The following is a 17,376-nucleotide window of genomic DNA, read 5'->3' on the forward strand; positions in this document are numbered from 1 at the left end:
GCAATGTACTTCCTACTGTCATCCAGTAAAATGTCACGGAAATCCGCCATTTTATTTTAAAATGTCGAATTAAAAACTAAGTGGAGACCGATCGTCTGTACAAAAATCAAGATTTGTTAAAGAAATCGTTAAGAGGGTGAGTCCAAACTTTTGACAATTGTTTTAATACTATGAAAGTTATTTGAATGAAACTTTATTTTATGGATTTCTATAGATATCCTTTTAATGATTGTGTAGATAAACTATTTGAGGTCATAATAATTTTGTCAAAACAGCCGGTGTCGAACACTAGTTCCTGTAAACTACCTTTCTCCAATAATCGACATATGTCGATAATAATTATTTTTGAGGTATATTTAATTGTTAATGCAATCTAGCTCTTTTTTCTTTCCTTGTTGATTTCATATTTGAAAGCAATCGATTAGTGTTTAACTACCAGTAATCGGCAAAGTGTCGATGACTGGATATAAATGTGTCGATAATTGGTTTCACAGATGGCCTCGGGAAAAGATTACACCTGCTGATAGAAAAGGCGATTGAGGCACATACCTATAAAAAACAGAAGAGGATATATTAATGACTTGGTTAACAGCATTATCTGAAAGACATTCCAATGACAAAAGACAATTAATTGGACAGTGTGCAGAAAGCAAAGCGTGGAAACAATATTATGAAAAAAAGAAGAGAAAGAATGGATAAAAAGAAAATCCAGGAGGAAAAAAGAGAGATCTAAGCAGAGAATTGCTAAAAAGGAAAATATAAGACTAAATTATTGAAGATAAAAGAAACAAATATAAATATAAATCCTAAGGAAAAAAAGAACTCGAGAAGAATTGACATCTGAAGTCACTAATTTGGCAGATGATGAAGGATCAGAAATAGAGAATTTAACAAAAGAAATACGTCTAGAGAAATCCAGCTACAAACCACAATCACCGCTATTTGACTATAAAACGGATAATTTACCTAAAAACAAACAGTTTTCTTTGCAAACCAGGGGATTGAAGAAAAGAAAGAATTTACTTCCAGGAAAGAGTTCGTAATAGTAAAGTACGAAGGTGAATATTTTCCAGGGAAAGTGGAAGATGTGCAAAAAGATAAATATGAAGTAAGTACAATAATAGGCTAGTTGACCCTTTTTTTAAGTAGGTCTTAAATGGTTAATATTCGTCCTATTAGATCAAAAAAATTAACACTTTATTTTTTTGCGCCCTAAAAACCGTAAAACTTTAATTTAAAAATATATTTTTCTTAGACAGGTGAAAACACTGTCGGCCATGTTTGGCCGATAGATTATCTGTGCTCTGACGTCATGCATTTGTAAACAACAGCACAACCTCCCAAAGTTTAATAAACATGACTTCTATACTAGTTTACATGAAAAATATAGTAATTATCGTTATTGTATCATCCGAGAATGTAAAAAAAGTAGATAATTTAAAGTCCTGCCAACTTTTTCGGACTTTAAATTTTATGTATATGGATACTACGTTAGTCCACGCGTGACATAGGGATGACATTTCTTTGTTTACATATTTAATGACGTCACATCATGGCTGACAGCGTTTTCTGCGTTTCAAATAAAAATAAAAATTGTATTTTTTTAAATTGGATTTATATATCCATCCTGCGTTTTTAATAATTGTTATTGATATATTTCGTTGTCTTAAGCAAAATACTATAATAAATAATCATTTATTGGACGAAATTAGATATGAGTCAAGTAGCCCATTCTGACAAAAGGAAATACATTTCGATGGCCTAATTAACACCCCAAATAAAATATTGTACAGTCGTGAAGAGATCATTGAAATAGTAAGCCTGTATGTCTCAACAAAAGAGGTTTTTACAGAATGGATAAAATTATATTTGCCCGATATGTATACATAATACGATCTTTAAAATATTATAATAAAATAAATACACTTACCTACCCAAATATATTTTAATTTTTTTCACGATAACTTCGGGATACGTAAAATTATAAAATAAATAAATTAAAAAGTAAGTAGTTAATCGAAGTACCTAACATTAATCCAATGATCCGATGGAAGAAGCGGATGTCGATTATTAGGTGTTGTTTACTGGTGACTGTCGATTACTGGGTGTCGACTACTGGAACTTCGATGTCGATAACTGGAGATTTTTAATATTTTTGATTATTTGGCTTTTTCTTTTAATCTATAGCTTTTCAGTTAATAAAAAGCTAATATATATTTTCTTAAAGATATATTTCATTATTTGCACTCCTAGTTATTGCTCTAAGTGTAAACATTTATTTTTAAATTGTGATGAAAATACACAACCTCCTTAAAGTGTCGATTATTGGTGCCACTACGGTACTATTTAATTCATTACATTTCAAAAATAACTGTATTACATGCATATTCGCCACAGTAAAATAATCGACAAAATACATAATAATTTGTCAGTAAATGTGTGCTGCGATGACTGATTTAGATCGTCCAAGACTGATAATAATAATTATGACAATAGTCTAATAGCTAGAACTCACATGTTTTCATGTGCATTGAAAGCTATAATAATATTTTGATTAACGCTCCCATAATAACGAGAACTATAAATTATACAGCGTCAGAATACAGGAAACTCATACAATAACAGCATTTACATCCAATTCGATAAAATACTCGCAGCGACAAAGGTGTAATAAACAGTAGGTACAACTTTTCTAGATACTGCTTGCCTATAGGTACCTACTGCTTACTTTTTGATAGATCTGCATTTTAATCTTTGTGGTTAGTTACTGTTGTTCATTTATACGATAAAGAACTAAGATGCACTAAACAATGAGCGCTTATTTTATAGCAAAAATTTTACATGATTACACTAAGTTAGGGACATTTAAAGGGCGAAAAGTTATACAATCAATTATAGAGCTCGCTGGTGCCCTAACGTTCAAGGCGCTCATTGGTCGATCGTTGCATAAGATTTCAATGCAACATAGACCCATTACATCATGGTGTGCCAGTCGAAACAAAGTTTATAAAAAAATTAAAGGATAAGACTATCTGCTATAGATAAAAACTGATGCAATATGAATCTCAAAGATCTATGCACCATACATATATTTTGGCATATCAGTTTATTACACAAACTTACTATTAAACAGTTTCATTACAAACTAACATAGTAATAAAAATACCCCTTAAAAAGAAATACTTCTGTCAGTAATGCATTGTGGTACGTAAACTGTTGCCACCTGCCTTGCCCGCTTTTTCACTACCTACATTAAATAGGTAATTATTAAAAAAATGGAATGAACATAAATCCATTATTATAAACAATGATTGTTATACATAGCTCGAAATACTTTTATCACTACAATCTATAACAAGTCATAAGAAAGAGCAATTATAATTAACTGCCCATCTTTAACTACCTATTACCTACACATTGCGAAAACATAAACCTTTTGCAATTTTCTACAGTAAAATAAAAACAGCATGGCTACGATTTCGAACACGCTTAAAAAACTCGGTATACGGGTATGGAACTGAAAGACCAGATTGCCTTATATAGTAGTTATCTCGTTATACCTATGGATTCTCTTTCTTGTAGGGTTAACTGATGGTCCATGGTGTTTCAAGGTCAAAACAGCTGATCTAACTGACCCGAAAAACCACGGGACCCTTTGCTTACGATACAGCAATCGCAAGTGCCAAAGAGCTATTTAAAATCCACTACAAAGTAAGTCTATGTTCACTCCAACAGACTGTTGCATCTTCATACTACAATTTTTTCCCATTATTACTTTTACACGGAGCCATATCATCTGACATCCGCAACCCATTAGGGATGAAGTAGCATATTGATTACAATATACCCTCAAGTTTAATGTATCCTTCCAAAACAGGTAAGGAAAGTTGGAACCTCACAATCCAAATTGGTTGTGGTGAATCCAGGCGACATAAGTTTTTGATTGTAATTGTCACTTTGATCTTCACTGAAATACTTATCTCTCAAGTTCAGAATCATTTAAGATGCAACGGGAGAAGGTCCAAAATCCTTATTATGAAGCAGGGCGCTTACCGACAGAAGAAACTTATCGCGTCATTATTTGACGAATAGCTAAGCTTAACCTGGTTTTCCTTTTTTTTGGTCGGATAAGCTTAGCATACTTCGATCATAATATTAATTTATTGATCGACGGTAAGAAAATCAAATAGTTAGTTACTTACCCATTAAACAATAGATAATAATGCGATCCAATATATTACGTTAAATACCCAATGCCATTATATCAAAGCCATTAGTGATTATACTAGCTTAGTAATTGTTTATTAAAATTACTTAATTGATAAGATATAGTGATGACTGTTATATTAATAATGGGGCCGATTCTCTAGTACACAATCTCTAAACTAAACTAAATTAACAGGTCTAAATATAGTGCCATCCTTTTCCGCAAGCAACATTATGAAAGAGATAGCAATAGATTTAGGCGTGACATTTTAGTTTAGTTTAGAGATTGTGTACAATGGAATTAGCCACATTGTCATGCAAACACAAAAATAATTAATCAATTAATTGTTGTTATGTCTATTTTGTTTGAATGGTCCTTTGTGAGGCCCAGAATTTTGGTTTTGGGAATTATTTCCACCTGCCCCCTTTGGTTGAGGGTGAGGCCCCTTTGGGTGGGGGTGAGGTCCCTTACTTTGAGAACGTGGGCCCTTTTGTTTGTTAAATGGTTTGTTCTCGCCATCAGGACCTCCTTTTTTAAAACCTGGGTTATTTCTTTTAATACTGAAGCTAAATGTTAACCTTCTATCTTTTAGGAAGTGGGCCATCATATCGAGGGGCATCACGGCACATTTGGCCTGACGAAATATTTCGTTGGCATCCATAGCATCATTGAAGCAATGATCAGTGAAAATAGTTTTACGCCTAGAGTCTTGATTACTTGTAACACTTATCTCGTAAATATGCTGTTGTGCAGCTTTCTTGCCTCCAATATGCTGCACTGCCCAGTAAGCCATTTTCTGCATAGTATCAATTTTAAATGATATTATGAATAAAAATTTGTTTTGAGCCACTAGATACATGTGGCGGTCATCATTTGTAATGGAAGTATTATTGATGGTAATATCAGCATCAGCACTCAAGTTGTTGGGATGGCGTTCCTTGAAGTGATCCAACATTCCATTCAATTTTCCTGTAAAAAAAAATCTATTAATCTTGAATTTTTTACCCTGGCAATTATTATGCTCCTGCAGATTTATTTCATAAAAATTCAAAAGTTCAATTGTCTCTGTGCAAATCTACTCTACATGTAAAGTTGGTAGTGGATAGAGGTAATATTATTCTTTATTAGAATAAAATGTTATACCTATTCTTTTTGAATATAAAAATGTAGTGTAGTATCAGTGAATAGATAACAATTTTTACCATGTTTTCCCTATTTTTATATCATCGAAAATCAATGTCATTATCTATATAAAATCCTTGATAATATGATACCTAGTGATAATTAACTGTAAATTAGGTAGGTATATTCATATAATTTTTGTATTTAGGTAGGTAAGTATATTAAATAATAAAAAGAAATCTTACCTAATTACATTAACTGTTTGTTTTGTTAAAACAAAAAGTCCCGGGATTTTTAAAAACCTAAATCCACGCGGACGAAGTCTCGAGCATCATCTAGTTAGTAACCTTATTATAAATGCGAAAGTGTGTTTGTTTGTTGGTTTGTCCTTCAGTCACGTCGCAACGGTACAACAGATTGACGTGATTTTTTGTACGGGTATAGATAAAGATCTGAAGAGTGCAATAGGCTACTTTTTATCCCCGAAAAACAAAGAGTTCCCACGCGTTTTTTAAAAACCTAATTCCACGCGGACGAAGTCATGGGCATCAGCTATTAAACAATAATTTTAAGAAAGCTTGACAATAATTACCTGACCAAAAGCATTTCCCAAATACAGCACCCAAAGGGCAAGTCATCTCACGGAATATGCATTCCTTAAGATGATCGTCCACATCCATGTTGACCATAGTATACACACAACCTGCAGGCTTGTTCGGGCAGGGTACTGTAGCCTAAAATAAAAAAAATATATAAAAAAATCTTCATTCCATATTAATATTCTTATTCTTCTTCTCAGACCTGGGTGCGTTTGGAACGCTCGTAGCTTTAGTTTTAAGTTCGCGTAGTACTTATGACCACTATATCTTATAAATCCAGCAACCGATCATCAAAAAGTGTAATTTATTACCTATTTTGAATATTTTTTTTGAATTTTGACTGAATCCTCCCAACCCGGAACAAATTTGGGCCACAGAGGCCAGAGATACTAGCCATTTGCACGGCTCCATGTGCTCTCTGAGGCATGGGCGGTAAATCACTGTTAACTTCCTAACGCCGACCTAGTACTGAGATGTTCTCAACAGCTCAACAGAAAAATCCTATCTTTGACCAAGGACTCGAACCAGGACCTCTAACGTCTGACTGCAGATGACACAGTCATACATGATACTAGACCAGTGAGATCAACGAGGCAGTTCCATACTACTAAGTAGTTAGTATGCATATTATCTGAAAGTATTGGTCTCAAGTTCCCTCTTAGAGGTTTTGTGTGCGACAGGTTGAGATGGTAAATGGGGTATGAGGCAGAGGATGCCCTGCATATCACCAGTGCTATCCCGTACCGTGTTAACGCGGGGGCTATGAGGGTGTGCGGGGCATCCCCATCTCGATTGCCATCTCAACCGGTCGCATGCTATAATTACAAACTAACTTTGGATATCATATCTTCAAGCTGCCAATTCCGGATCTGTGTCATAGCCTGACGACAGATAGGGCAGAGGGGAGGACACAGATTTTTTGTGCAGGTGTTGCATAGGCTGTGACCCGACTGGCATTGAAATATTGGTGCGGACATGTACTCCATACAAACTGGGCACTCCGGTAACTCCATCCCAACAGACCCCAATCTGAACAAAATTAACAATAAATTCAGATATCTAGTTGATATCATGATAGAATATTAAAGTTGTATAATTAAAACAGCATTTTCAATTAAAACAAATAAGGTAAAAATCTTTGAAATCCATATCTTTATTTTATACAAAAAAAGAGTATTTTTAAATAATAAAATATTCACGGTAGTGATAGCTTAGTGATTAAGACATCGGCCTCCTAATCGGGTTCAATCCCAGGCATGCAGCTCTAACTTTTCGGTAGGAACGGCATTTTGAACCAGTGGTAAATTAAAACTACCTGACGATTCAAAAGCACTTGTAAAAAGTTTACTTGAATAAAATATCTATTCGAAATTAATCGTATGTGCGTTTAGCAATTAAATCTTACTTGCTTTATCGGTGAAAGAAAACATCGAGAGGAAACCTGCATAGAAAGTTGGTACCTAGTAATTGTGTGCCTATTTGGTAACTAGCTTATTCCCGCGTCTTCGTCCGCGTGGACTAGAAAAATTTCAAACCCCTATTCTACTCTCTTAGGGGTTGAATTTTCAAAAATCCTTAGACGATGTCTTCGTCATAATAGCTATCTGCATGCTGGATTTCAGCCAGATTCGTCCAGCAGTTTTAGTTCTTCCAAAAGCAGGGTAGCAAAGTTCTTATTAATAACCCTTTTCCTTCGTCTGAAACTTATTATTTCAGGTTCCTTATCAAGCTATAGGTAGGTACTATTGAAGATCAATATTTCATAATATTAGATTTTATGTAACCACTTAACTCAAGAAATTAATAACCCGCTTCGCTGCAGTCGGGTAAAAAGTACTTACTTTTTGTTAACTTTAGCTTTTGCCATGATGATTCTTCAATCACACTGCACGAAAATAGAAAAGTTGGATAACACTGCGTTTTCCTATAATATTATTGCAGTTAAAACAAAATTATCACCATGTGCCACGACTCACGAAGCAGAGATAGCCGTTTCCGTATGTAAAAAGTACTCTGTGGATAGCCGCGAGTTAACGAATAACAATAGCGTTTCCCAACAAAATTCAGTATTAAATAAATGTACGTGAAATGCACCTTGATGCACTTCGATTCACGGATATATCTACGTTGGTCGTTGACGCGCTGACGCCACAAATTATTATCGATAATAATCGGTAAAGTAATTGAAATTCAAATTCCTAGTGATAAAGTCTATTTTCGTAAAGTTGGTCAAAATTGTCGATTAATGGTTATTTCCCGGAGCCTAGTTGCTGGGGGCTGCCAGATGTAATAAAGTGTAATTAAGTTTGAATATTTTTTTTTATTGCAGTTTTTGTCCTTCTTTGTATGTTCTACGAACCAACCCCTCAAGCTTCAAATTGAAATCTTTATACATAGAGTCTGGCTAACGAAAGAAGAAACTGGAATATCGCGACAAATTCAAAAAATATCAGTATGGCAGCCCCAAAATTATTAGTACTACAGTGCGACAAGGCTCTGTTGACACTTCAATGACAATACGGTTCCCAACTAAGGGGTTTTCCCCCCAAATTTAGGGGGTAAATAAGTCGGATGAGATTTTTTTAGAGGCAGAATATTTTTAGGGATTTTTGGCTTAAATTTTAGATTAACAAAAATTGAAGTTATAAAAATATATGGCCTGAAGTAATTCAATCTAGCCCATCATATTTATTTGTTGACCTAGTAGCTTAGCGACATCTAGTATGGTTCTTCATTACTAAGTACCATAGGTAATAATATCAGTATTTAGTACCCATATAAAGTGTGTTTGTTTGTCCTTCAATCACGTCGCAACGGACTGACGTGATTTTTTTGCATGGGTATAGTTAGACCTCAAGAGTGACATAGGCTACTTTTATCGAAAATCAAAGCGTTCCATTTTACAAAATTTTGTTTTTATTTACTAATTATTGGCACTGATCTGATCCAGTTTAAATATCTGTCTCAGACTAAAGGCTTTACCCCCACCCACCATGCCCTCTCCGGCGCCAAACTAGCCCGCTCCAACACCGATCGGAACAGACCGATTTACCACTAACTCGATGATGATAATCACTATTACAAATGCGAAAGTGTGTTTGTTTTGTCCTTCAATCACGTCGCAACAGAGCATTACAGCTTGACATGATTTTCACATGGGCATAGTTAAAGACTTGGAGAGTGACATATGCTACTCTGAACTCTGCTATTCCAGGTAAAAACCTGGAATATCAGTTCCCACAGTTTTTTAAAATTTAAATCCATGCGAATCAGGTAGTTTTAAATATTCTGTCAGGTTTAATGAAAGAGAAAATTGTATTTTAAAATTTTATTGCTTATAAGTAACCATTCATTTCTTAGCCTTGGCTTCTCTTGTAGCTTTTCTCTCCGCAGCACGCTCTAGCTGTTGGGCAGGCTTCAGGTTACCCTTTTTGGAGAACTTTTGATTCCTTAAGAATTTAGGGTCCATCTGCAATATAAAAGATCACAATATGCAAATTGAACTAAACATTTCTACTTTTAAGAGTGCCATATCTCCAGAGAAAAAAAGGAACCCTTGTAGGGTCACTTCGTTGTCTGTCAAGATAAAAACCCCTGAAAGAAATCAAAACGTAAGAAGTGCTGGTTGCATAATACCAATACTTGTATGATTGTGGAAGATCTAATATGGCTACTTTATGTATACTAGGTCTTATTAGTGTGTATCTTCTAGGTCCTAAAAATAACTACTCGGGGATAATGTAGCTTTCTACCAGTGAAAGAATGTTCAGAATAAATCGATCATTAGTTCTGAGACTACCACCTACATCCAAACTAACTCTTTATATAAAAGAGTAGATAGATTTTATTTCATTCTGGTACTATATCAATTATTATTTAACCATTATTATTCCATTAATTTTCAAGCCAATTGGCTTGGTGGTACTGTAATAAGCCAGAAAATTACTGAAGGATCAAGGATGTGAGTTTGAATCACAATCAGTAAGTTTTTACACTAACTGACCACTACAACCAGGTAATTATGTATAAACAAATCAAAAGTAGTTTAATAACTAAATAAGTTTTAATTTAATGTTATTTTTTTTTTTTAGATTTAAGTTTATTAATAGTTTATTTGTTGATTATTTGATAATTACGTAGAATTTTATGACAAAAACACTTTTGCTTATTAGCAAGTATTCATAATAATCCGTTTAATAACTTGAATAAGATGTTTGTGATAATACCCAAGACATGTCTTATTGCACAACCCATGGATCTTCTTGATACTTAATATTACCAACTTGAAATAACAGATAAGTAGTATGACAGTTGGTTTTAAGTACTATGTAGGGTGCTTTGATTTAAGTGGGTACTTACTTCAATAAATTTATATACTAGTGGGTTATTGACCAATAATTTATGATGGTTATTATTGATAATAAAATAATCAAAATACTTACACCTAGAGTTGATTCGTGCCTGGTCTTCGTGGGCTTTTTAATCCCATTTCTGTGAGCCTTGCGGTCTGAAAGATCAAATGTTTTTCTAAGTTCACAATTCTACAACAAGAAGATGAATTTAAAAGTATCTCATGCAGTAAAATACTGCTATTTCTTTACTTACTTTGGTTATGATTTGTATGGTTCTTTGACTTTGCCATTTTGTCAAAAGTACAGTTCTGAAAACAGAAATTAAATTGCTGATAAATAGAGTATCACGTACACTTGGTAAAAAAACATCAGAACACTTTAAATTAACTACGATTGGATAGATATTTAGAGATAAATTAAATTCTACAGAAACTAACCTAACCCACACAGAAAAATAAACAGTAAAGAAAGAGATAGCTTCAAGCGGACTGCGGAACGTCTTTGCTTAGGAAAGAGAAAGAAAACTTGTCAAAGTACAAAATCAACAAATGACATTGAATGAGAAAAAAAACATGAAAAAATCTAATCTAAACGTCATAATTGTCGTAGACTATAAAATTAATCACTTACAGTGCAACAAGGCTACCTATCTTCGGAAAAATTGGAACCTTGGATGAATGATTTCGGAACTAACAAGTATACTAAAGGGCCCTGTACACGGTCAAGCATGTTTGTCTTAGGTGTTTGGTGTGTTATTTGATCGTCTGCGTTCGTTTTTCACGTGTTTGTCAAACTACGTGATTGTCAAATTTGATGGACAGTGTGTTTGTCAAACATGCTTGACGTACGGCTATGTTTGTCAAACAAACGCTCCATTTTAGCGACCGCCGCTACATAACTAATATGTATACGAGACGTGAAGTAGCTATAGTCAGCAAAATGACAGAAACAATGCATTTGCATTGAAAAAGAATTTTTAATCCAATTCATAGCGCCTGTGCTCAGCGCAGTATCCCTTTCTGAATTATGCGTAGAAATTATTGATAAACGTGTTTGAAATTTGAATGGTGTATGCACCGTGCTCTTGTGTTTCATGACCTTGAGCAAACAAAACGTAAAATTTGGCAAACATGCTGGAGCGTTTACGGTGCCTCTCAAATAATTTGACAATCACGTAATATTTGACTGTATGTGGCCAACAGTAAAACGTAGTGATTTGATTATAAATGTACATACTCTTTGGCCAACAGATGGCCAACATAACATCTATTTAGTGTGATCACAAATCAAGCTATATGTTCTATAATATGTTATTGGTCTGTGCTATACCTATGTTATTTTTTATTTCTGGTCGGTGATGTACCTAGGTGATGTTATTCTAAATGTATTCTGTGATGTTATTGGTCTGTGAAATCAAGTGACGTGTGATAAATTCTTATTTCTTAAATTTTTTGCTCAATTTTAATTTTCAAAGTTGTTCGTGCCTACAATAATGAAATAATTGGTAGCCAATTAATCATTTGGAAAACTTTAACAGAAGACGTGTTAAGCGGAAAAACAGACTATGGTAGTCTTACAAGGAGACAGTGGTGATGGCCAATCCATGTCGCCTGACGAAGACACCAAACTGGAAACCAAGTTGTCTAGTCTTCTATCCCTAGAAAGTATCCTTTGCTAATCGTGATTAATTAAAATTAGGTATTTATTTTTAAGCCACACTTGACCTGCCGTCTTCTTTAGTAATTTGTTGTAGGTACACTTTGGAAGAACAATATTTTAGAGGTCTTTTATAGCTAAGAGTAGTAGTGTACCGATTGCTTTTTACTGTGTGACATGGTTTGTTGTACGGCTTTTTTGCGTTGGTAAGTTTTGATATAATATTCTGAGGAAGCCTTAACTCTTGCTCAGTATTCCGTGTGATCAAGGATGCTCAGCAGCAACACGGCCTCCGCCATGGGGACTACCAGCGCTACCGTGGCTACTGCTCGCGTCGTCTCAGGCGCTTGCGGAAAGTGCTCAAAATTCCTCAGGTACACTCATTGACATTATAGTAGATAAATACAATCCACACTAATATTATAAATGTTGGTCCATCTGGTGTGTCTGTTAGCTTCTCACGGCCCATCTGTTCAACGAATTTCGATGAAAGGTAGCTTGCATCCCGGAAACAAACAAAGGCTATGTTTGCTCTAGAAAATCAAAGAGTTCCTACAGGATTTAAAAAAATATACAAAACTACATGAAATAAGTCACAGGCTTCATATATTATTTGGTACAGACTGGAAGAGATAACTTCAATTTATCTTACTGTGTGTAATAGCAGGCCTGCATAATAGGCTACTTGACTATCTAATTTCGTCCAATAAATGATTATTTATTATAGTATTTTGCTTAAGACAACGAAATATATCAATAACAATTATTAAAAACGCAGGATGGATATATAAATCCAATTTAAAAAAATACAATTTTTATTTTTATTTGAAACGCAGAAAACGCTGTCAGCCATGATGTGACAAAGTGTAAATATGTAAACAAAGAAATGTCATCCCTATGTCACGCGGGGACTAACGTAGTATCCATATATATAAAATTTAGAGTCCTGACTAACTTATATATCTACGCACAGCCTAAACATCTAAACAGCTGGTCCTAGATACATGAAATTTGGTGGGTGTGTTCTTTGTAGGTAAAGAGAAGGTATCCACTAGGAAAGGATTTTTTGAAATTCCACCCCTGAGTGGGTTAAATGGAGGTTTGAAATTTATGAAGTCCACGCGGGCGAAGTCACGAGCATAAGCTAGTTTTTATATATTTCTAAAAACTCATAGTAAACGTAAAAAAATATCGTTTTCTCTTTATAAATTGAATAAGTTATTAAGTAAGACTTACAACAAAGTGATCTTTGCAAAAATAAATTTGGGTTGAAGTCGTTAGTCATATAGGATCCCTTTAAGCAAGTCTTTGCGTGTTACGTATATTTATTTCACTGGGCACTCTAATTCACAACTTTCCTGTGGTCTTTATCGATGCGTTTTTTACATTCTTGGATGATACAATAACGATAATTACTATATTTTTCATGTAAACTAGTATAGAAGTCATGTTTATTAAACTTTGGGAGGTTATGCTGTTGTTTACAAATGCATGACGTCAGAGCACAGATAATCTATCGGCCAAACATGGCCGACAGTGTTTTTACCTGTCTAAGAAAAAAATATTTTTAAATTAAAGTTTTACGGTTTTTAGGGCGCAAAAAAATATAGTGTTAATTTTTTTGATATAATAGGACAAATATTAACCATTTAAGACCAACTTAAAAAAAGTGTCAAGTAGCCTATTACAGGCATTGCTTGTCTGTCACCTGAGAAATATACCTAAGGCGGCTCACCCCTTCGACACTTCTCGCGTTTCTCTATTTCTTATGAGAACGAGAGAAGAGTTTGTGCAAAAGAAAGCAGGGCATTGAATTTAAGACTGCAGTGTGTGCTAGTTGAAAGATTATTGTCTATTTTCAAACACCTTTGCAGAGTGCATTTTCTGTACCTAGAAGAGATTAAGTGTTCTGTGTTAGCAAATTTTGTATGAAAAATTAGCTGTGTGCGTATTTATGGTCTTCTGTATATTCATATGGTCATCCATGGACCATGATTCAAAAGGTAGCATATAAGCAACAGATAACTATTTGCAGGGTGACAGACGTCACTACCGCCGCCGCGACATCACGGCTACCCATCTGGCCGGCAGCAACTCCGAGAGCCGCTTGCTCTGTGTGCCACTGCTGCAGGCCGAGCGCGCGTGGGCTCACGCCATGCAGTTGAGGCAGGAAGCCAACACTGAGCCCAGGAAGAAGTTCCATCTTGTTTCCAGGCTGAGGAAAGCGTGCACCCATGCGCAAATGCTTCTGCAACTTTGTGAGGTAAGGGTTAAAACTGTTAATGGTGACATTAAAAAATATATAAGCACATATTATAAAGGTGTTTTATTCTGTTATTCATTTAAATATTTGTCCCCAATGAAACTGTTAGCATTAAAAAACTTTTAAAAATACTACTCGAAGATATTGGGGTTGTGTGACTCCTGATAAATATTAGCTGATTCTTCCTGGCTTTGTATGGGTGGGGGCCCATTAGTACAAAATTGAAAACCGTGACGGGATGTCGCATCGTCGAAAACTGTGTCCTTGAGTACCATAACGCAGACTGTGATTTAAATTTTTACTATTTAGTTTTTTTTACATCTGTATAGCAAAGCGGCGCGTGCGACGCTCGCACGCAGCTGGAGGCGGGCGCGTACGCGGCGTGGCTCGGTGGCGCGCTGCTGCTCGAGCTGCAGCAGTGGCGCCCGGCCGCCGAGAGCCTGACGCGCGCGCAGCTCGTGCTGGAGAAACTCAGCGCTGCGCTGCCCGAGGACGAGCGACTAATATACAAGCAGAAGGTAAGGAGTCTCTGGGAGATGGCTTTGACACACAATTTAGTACGAAAAAGTTCCCCAAAATGCATGCATGCAAATATTGTTATAAAAAAATCTAAAAAAAAAGGTTTTGTCAGAAAAATCAATTTTAGTAAAAACATCAAGATCACTAACTTCACGTTGCTTTTTATGATGTCTCACACCTCTTCATACTAAAACTGTCAAGTTTACCATCAGAAATATGCAGTTAGGACTTTAGGAAAGTTTTATGATTTCCCATTATTTACTTGCTATTAGGGTGCGTTTCCACTGACGCGGAGATGGGCGGAGCGGACCGTGAATAACCGTATAAACTGTGTGATTGGCAAATTCACGCTCCGCTTCGCTCCACTCCGCCCAGCTCCGCGTCAGTGAAATCGCACCCATATTGTCCAATTTTGCCATAGGTCGATGAATTGAAGCCGAGTCTCCGCTACTGCGCCTACAACATCGGCGATGAATCGGCGGCGGGAGACCTCGTCGCCATGCGAGGCCAGGGGCTCATTGAGAACTTGGACACGCTTATGGCTCAAGCTAAGTGAGTGCTAAATCCTGAACGTATTGTCACACTAATTAAATAGTTTAAAACAAAACATTGATAACATGCACAGTTTGCATACCCATTAAAATTAATAATGTTGTTCTTCTGGATTTCATAAGATAAGTAGGATCTTGTTCATATCTTTGAATCTACAGATGTAGTATTTTACAGGGAGTCTCGTTCTGGAGTGATGCACGAAGTAGAATGGCGCGGCCGTCGCGTCACCGTGCGCCCGGAGAAGGTCAGGCTTTTCCTCATCGCTCTGCAGGACTTGGCCAAGTCAGTCGCCGGCGCACCCACCGTCCAAGCGAAGATTGACATCCTCGAGAACATACTCATGGACTGCAAGGACGCCATAACTGCCATCAAGGAAGAGATAAAGAACGATCCCAAACTTAAAACAGCCTCAAAGAATCAACAAATGTCCAGCATCAACTATTTGCTGTCGTACCTGATGTATCTCCGTCTCGTTCGCACTATCGAGAGAAACAATTTGTTGGTGCAACAAGCGGAAGAGGCGCGCAAGAATAACGTTCAGATCGACGGCAAGAAGGTCCGGCCTCAGGACTTGACGAGACTTTACGAGATCATTCTCCAGAACTATACTGAGCTCCAGCAGTTGCCGGGCTTCGAAAACGATACAGCCTACCAGAAGGAGATAGAGACTGAGTTGAAAGCCTACAGGGCTTTCAGGTGCTATTATATCGCGCAAGTGTTGACAGGTCTTAGACGGTTCAGGGAGGCGCTCGCTATGTTGGAGCGATGCAGCACATATACAACGGAGTCTTTGACTAGTAAATTGCTGGACAAGCAGTTGCTGGAAAAATTGCGGGTGTTGCAAAAGGACATCGAAAGCTGCAAGTTTGAAGTCCACGCCGACTCTGTTCTTGAAGATGATGATGAGGATGAGGAATCGAAGTATACCAGCGGAAAGTCGTTCAAGGACAAGAAGCCCCTCGTGGACCGTTTGGACGACTACCGCGAGGAGTCCCAAGTTCTAACGAAAAATCCGAACATCTTCAAAATGCCCCCACCGATGGAAGCTGTCCCTTGTAAGCCTCTGTTCTTTGATTTGGCGTGCAACTTTATAGAATTCCCCAACTTAGACGACAAAACGGGTGTCGCGAACAATAAGAAGCAAGGTGCTGGCATCACTGGTCTTGTCAAGGGTTTCTTGGGATGGGGTAAAAGTGACAAGTAACTCAAAAGTCCTACATGGCACAAGTAGCCTGAAATACATTTTATGTAAAAAAATCATTATTTGCCATTTTTTATTAAACTTTACCCGATCTCTTGCGAATATTTTTGACTCATTCGACTCGGGCAACGCACACCCTGCTTTTTGTGCACGCCTTGCTATATGCCATAAACGGCAAATCTGTGGAGGCGCAGCGAAACAATTTTCACTGTCAAATAATTATCGACATGTTAATGTCAAAATAATCCAGTACCTTTATTATAAATGTGAAAGTGTGTTTGAGTGTTGGTTTATTGGTTTGTCCTTCAATCACGTCGCAACGGATTGACGTGATTTTTTGCGGGGTATAGAATATAGATAAAGACCTGGAGAGTGACACTTTTTTTTATCCAAGAAAATCAGTTTCCACGGGATTTTTAAAAAACCTAATTCCACGCGGACGACGTCGCGGGCATCAGCTTGTGTTGACATAATATCATCAATTGACTCGTACTCTTACTTTCTCTTTTATTCTCGGCGACTAGTGCGTCATGTCCCGCAAATTGGCGCATAAAGTTTGTATCGAATTTTGTGACGACGAAGCCGCGATTCTCCGTCCGCTTGGACGATTTAACCTAGTGGATTAGCGGAATGCGCGGGCGGCGCTACGCTGGCTGAGTACCTAACGTTGATCCCGGTCGGTAACTGGATATGCTTCAACAGACTGGCCATTTGTTGCCTCAGACTTTACCGGTTTTAAGCATGGTAGTTAAATGTCAACCTACGAATATTGACGTTCGAGACCTAGAGCTGGGGACCCACCGAAATTATTATCCCAAGTTAACTCCAACCATTACACGATGCCTACGATTTCGTCCATGTTGATTGATTTTGGTGTTAGGAATTTAGATTCCCGTGGGAACTTT

General features: G+C 36.6%; 3 protein-coding genes and 1 long non-coding RNA gene across 5 annotated transcripts; 2 read left to right on the forward strand and 2 right to left on the reverse strand.

The window, feature by feature from the left end:
• Positions 1-13: 13 nt before the first annotated feature.
• LOC138403181 (uncharacterized) lies at positions 14-5,172 on the forward strand. Its single transcript, XR_011237479.1, has 4 exons — positions 14-136; positions 495-1,108; positions 3,583-3,711; positions 4,800-5,172. It is a non-coding gene; the product is annotated as an uncharacterized lncRNA (long non-coding RNA).
• On the reverse strand, positions 4,040-8,026 carry LOC117987991 (E3 ubiquitin-protein ligase SIAH1-like). Its single transcript, XM_034975086.2, has 4 exons — positions 7,770-8,026; positions 6,762-6,957; positions 5,922-6,063; positions 4,040-5,176 (listed from the first exon to the last, which is right to left on the reverse strand). Exons 1-4 carry the CDS (start codon positions 7,793-7,795, stop codon positions 4,548-4,550), a joined length of 993 nt encoding a protein of 330 aa, XP_034830977.1. The 5' UTR covers positions 7,796-8,026; the 3' UTR covers positions 4,040-4,547.
• Positions 8,027-9,241: 1,215 nt separating this feature from the next.
• On the reverse strand, positions 9,242-10,834 carry RpL29 (ribosomal protein L29). The gene is made up of 4 exons (XM_034975088.2): positions 10,718-10,834; positions 10,534-10,588; positions 10,371-10,435; positions 9,242-9,397 (listed from the first exon to the last, which is right to left on the reverse strand). Exons 2-4 carry the CDS (start codon positions 10,568-10,570, stop codon positions 9,278-9,280), a joined length of 222 nt encoding a protein of 73 aa, XP_034830979.1. The 5' UTR covers positions 10,571-10,588; positions 10,718-10,834; the 3' UTR covers positions 9,242-9,277.
• Positions 10,835-11,538: 704 nt separating this feature from the next.
• Srp68 (signal recognition particle 68) lies at positions 11,539-16,750 on the forward strand. 2 transcript variants are annotated; one of them, XM_069502683.1, is made up of 7 exons: positions 11,539-11,555; positions 11,699-11,944; positions 12,189-12,310; positions 13,972-14,199; positions 14,529-14,717; positions 15,140-15,270; positions 15,445-16,750. In XM_069502683.1, the coding sequence occupies exons 2-7, from the start codon at positions 11,845-11,847 to the stop codon at positions 16,472-16,474; spliced, it is 1,800 nt and encodes a 599-aa protein (XP_069358784.1). In that variant the 5' UTR covers positions 11,539-11,555; positions 11,699-11,844; the 3' UTR covers positions 16,475-16,750. The 2 variants fall into 2 exon arrangements, with proteins under 2 accessions (XP_069358784.1, XP_034830976.1); XM_034975085.2 differs by lacking the exon at positions 11,539-11,555 and having other exon boundaries at positions 11,659-11,944.
• Positions 16,751-17,376: the final 626 nt, after the last annotated feature.

This window comes from Maniola hyperantus, chromosome 13 (genome assembly GCF_902806685.2).
Source record: "Maniola hyperantus chromosome 13, iAphHyp1.2, whole genome shotgun sequence".
In the NCBI taxonomy this organism is placed as follows: domain Eukaryota; kingdom Metazoa; phylum Arthropoda; class Insecta; order Lepidoptera; family Nymphalidae; genus Maniola; species Maniola hyperantus.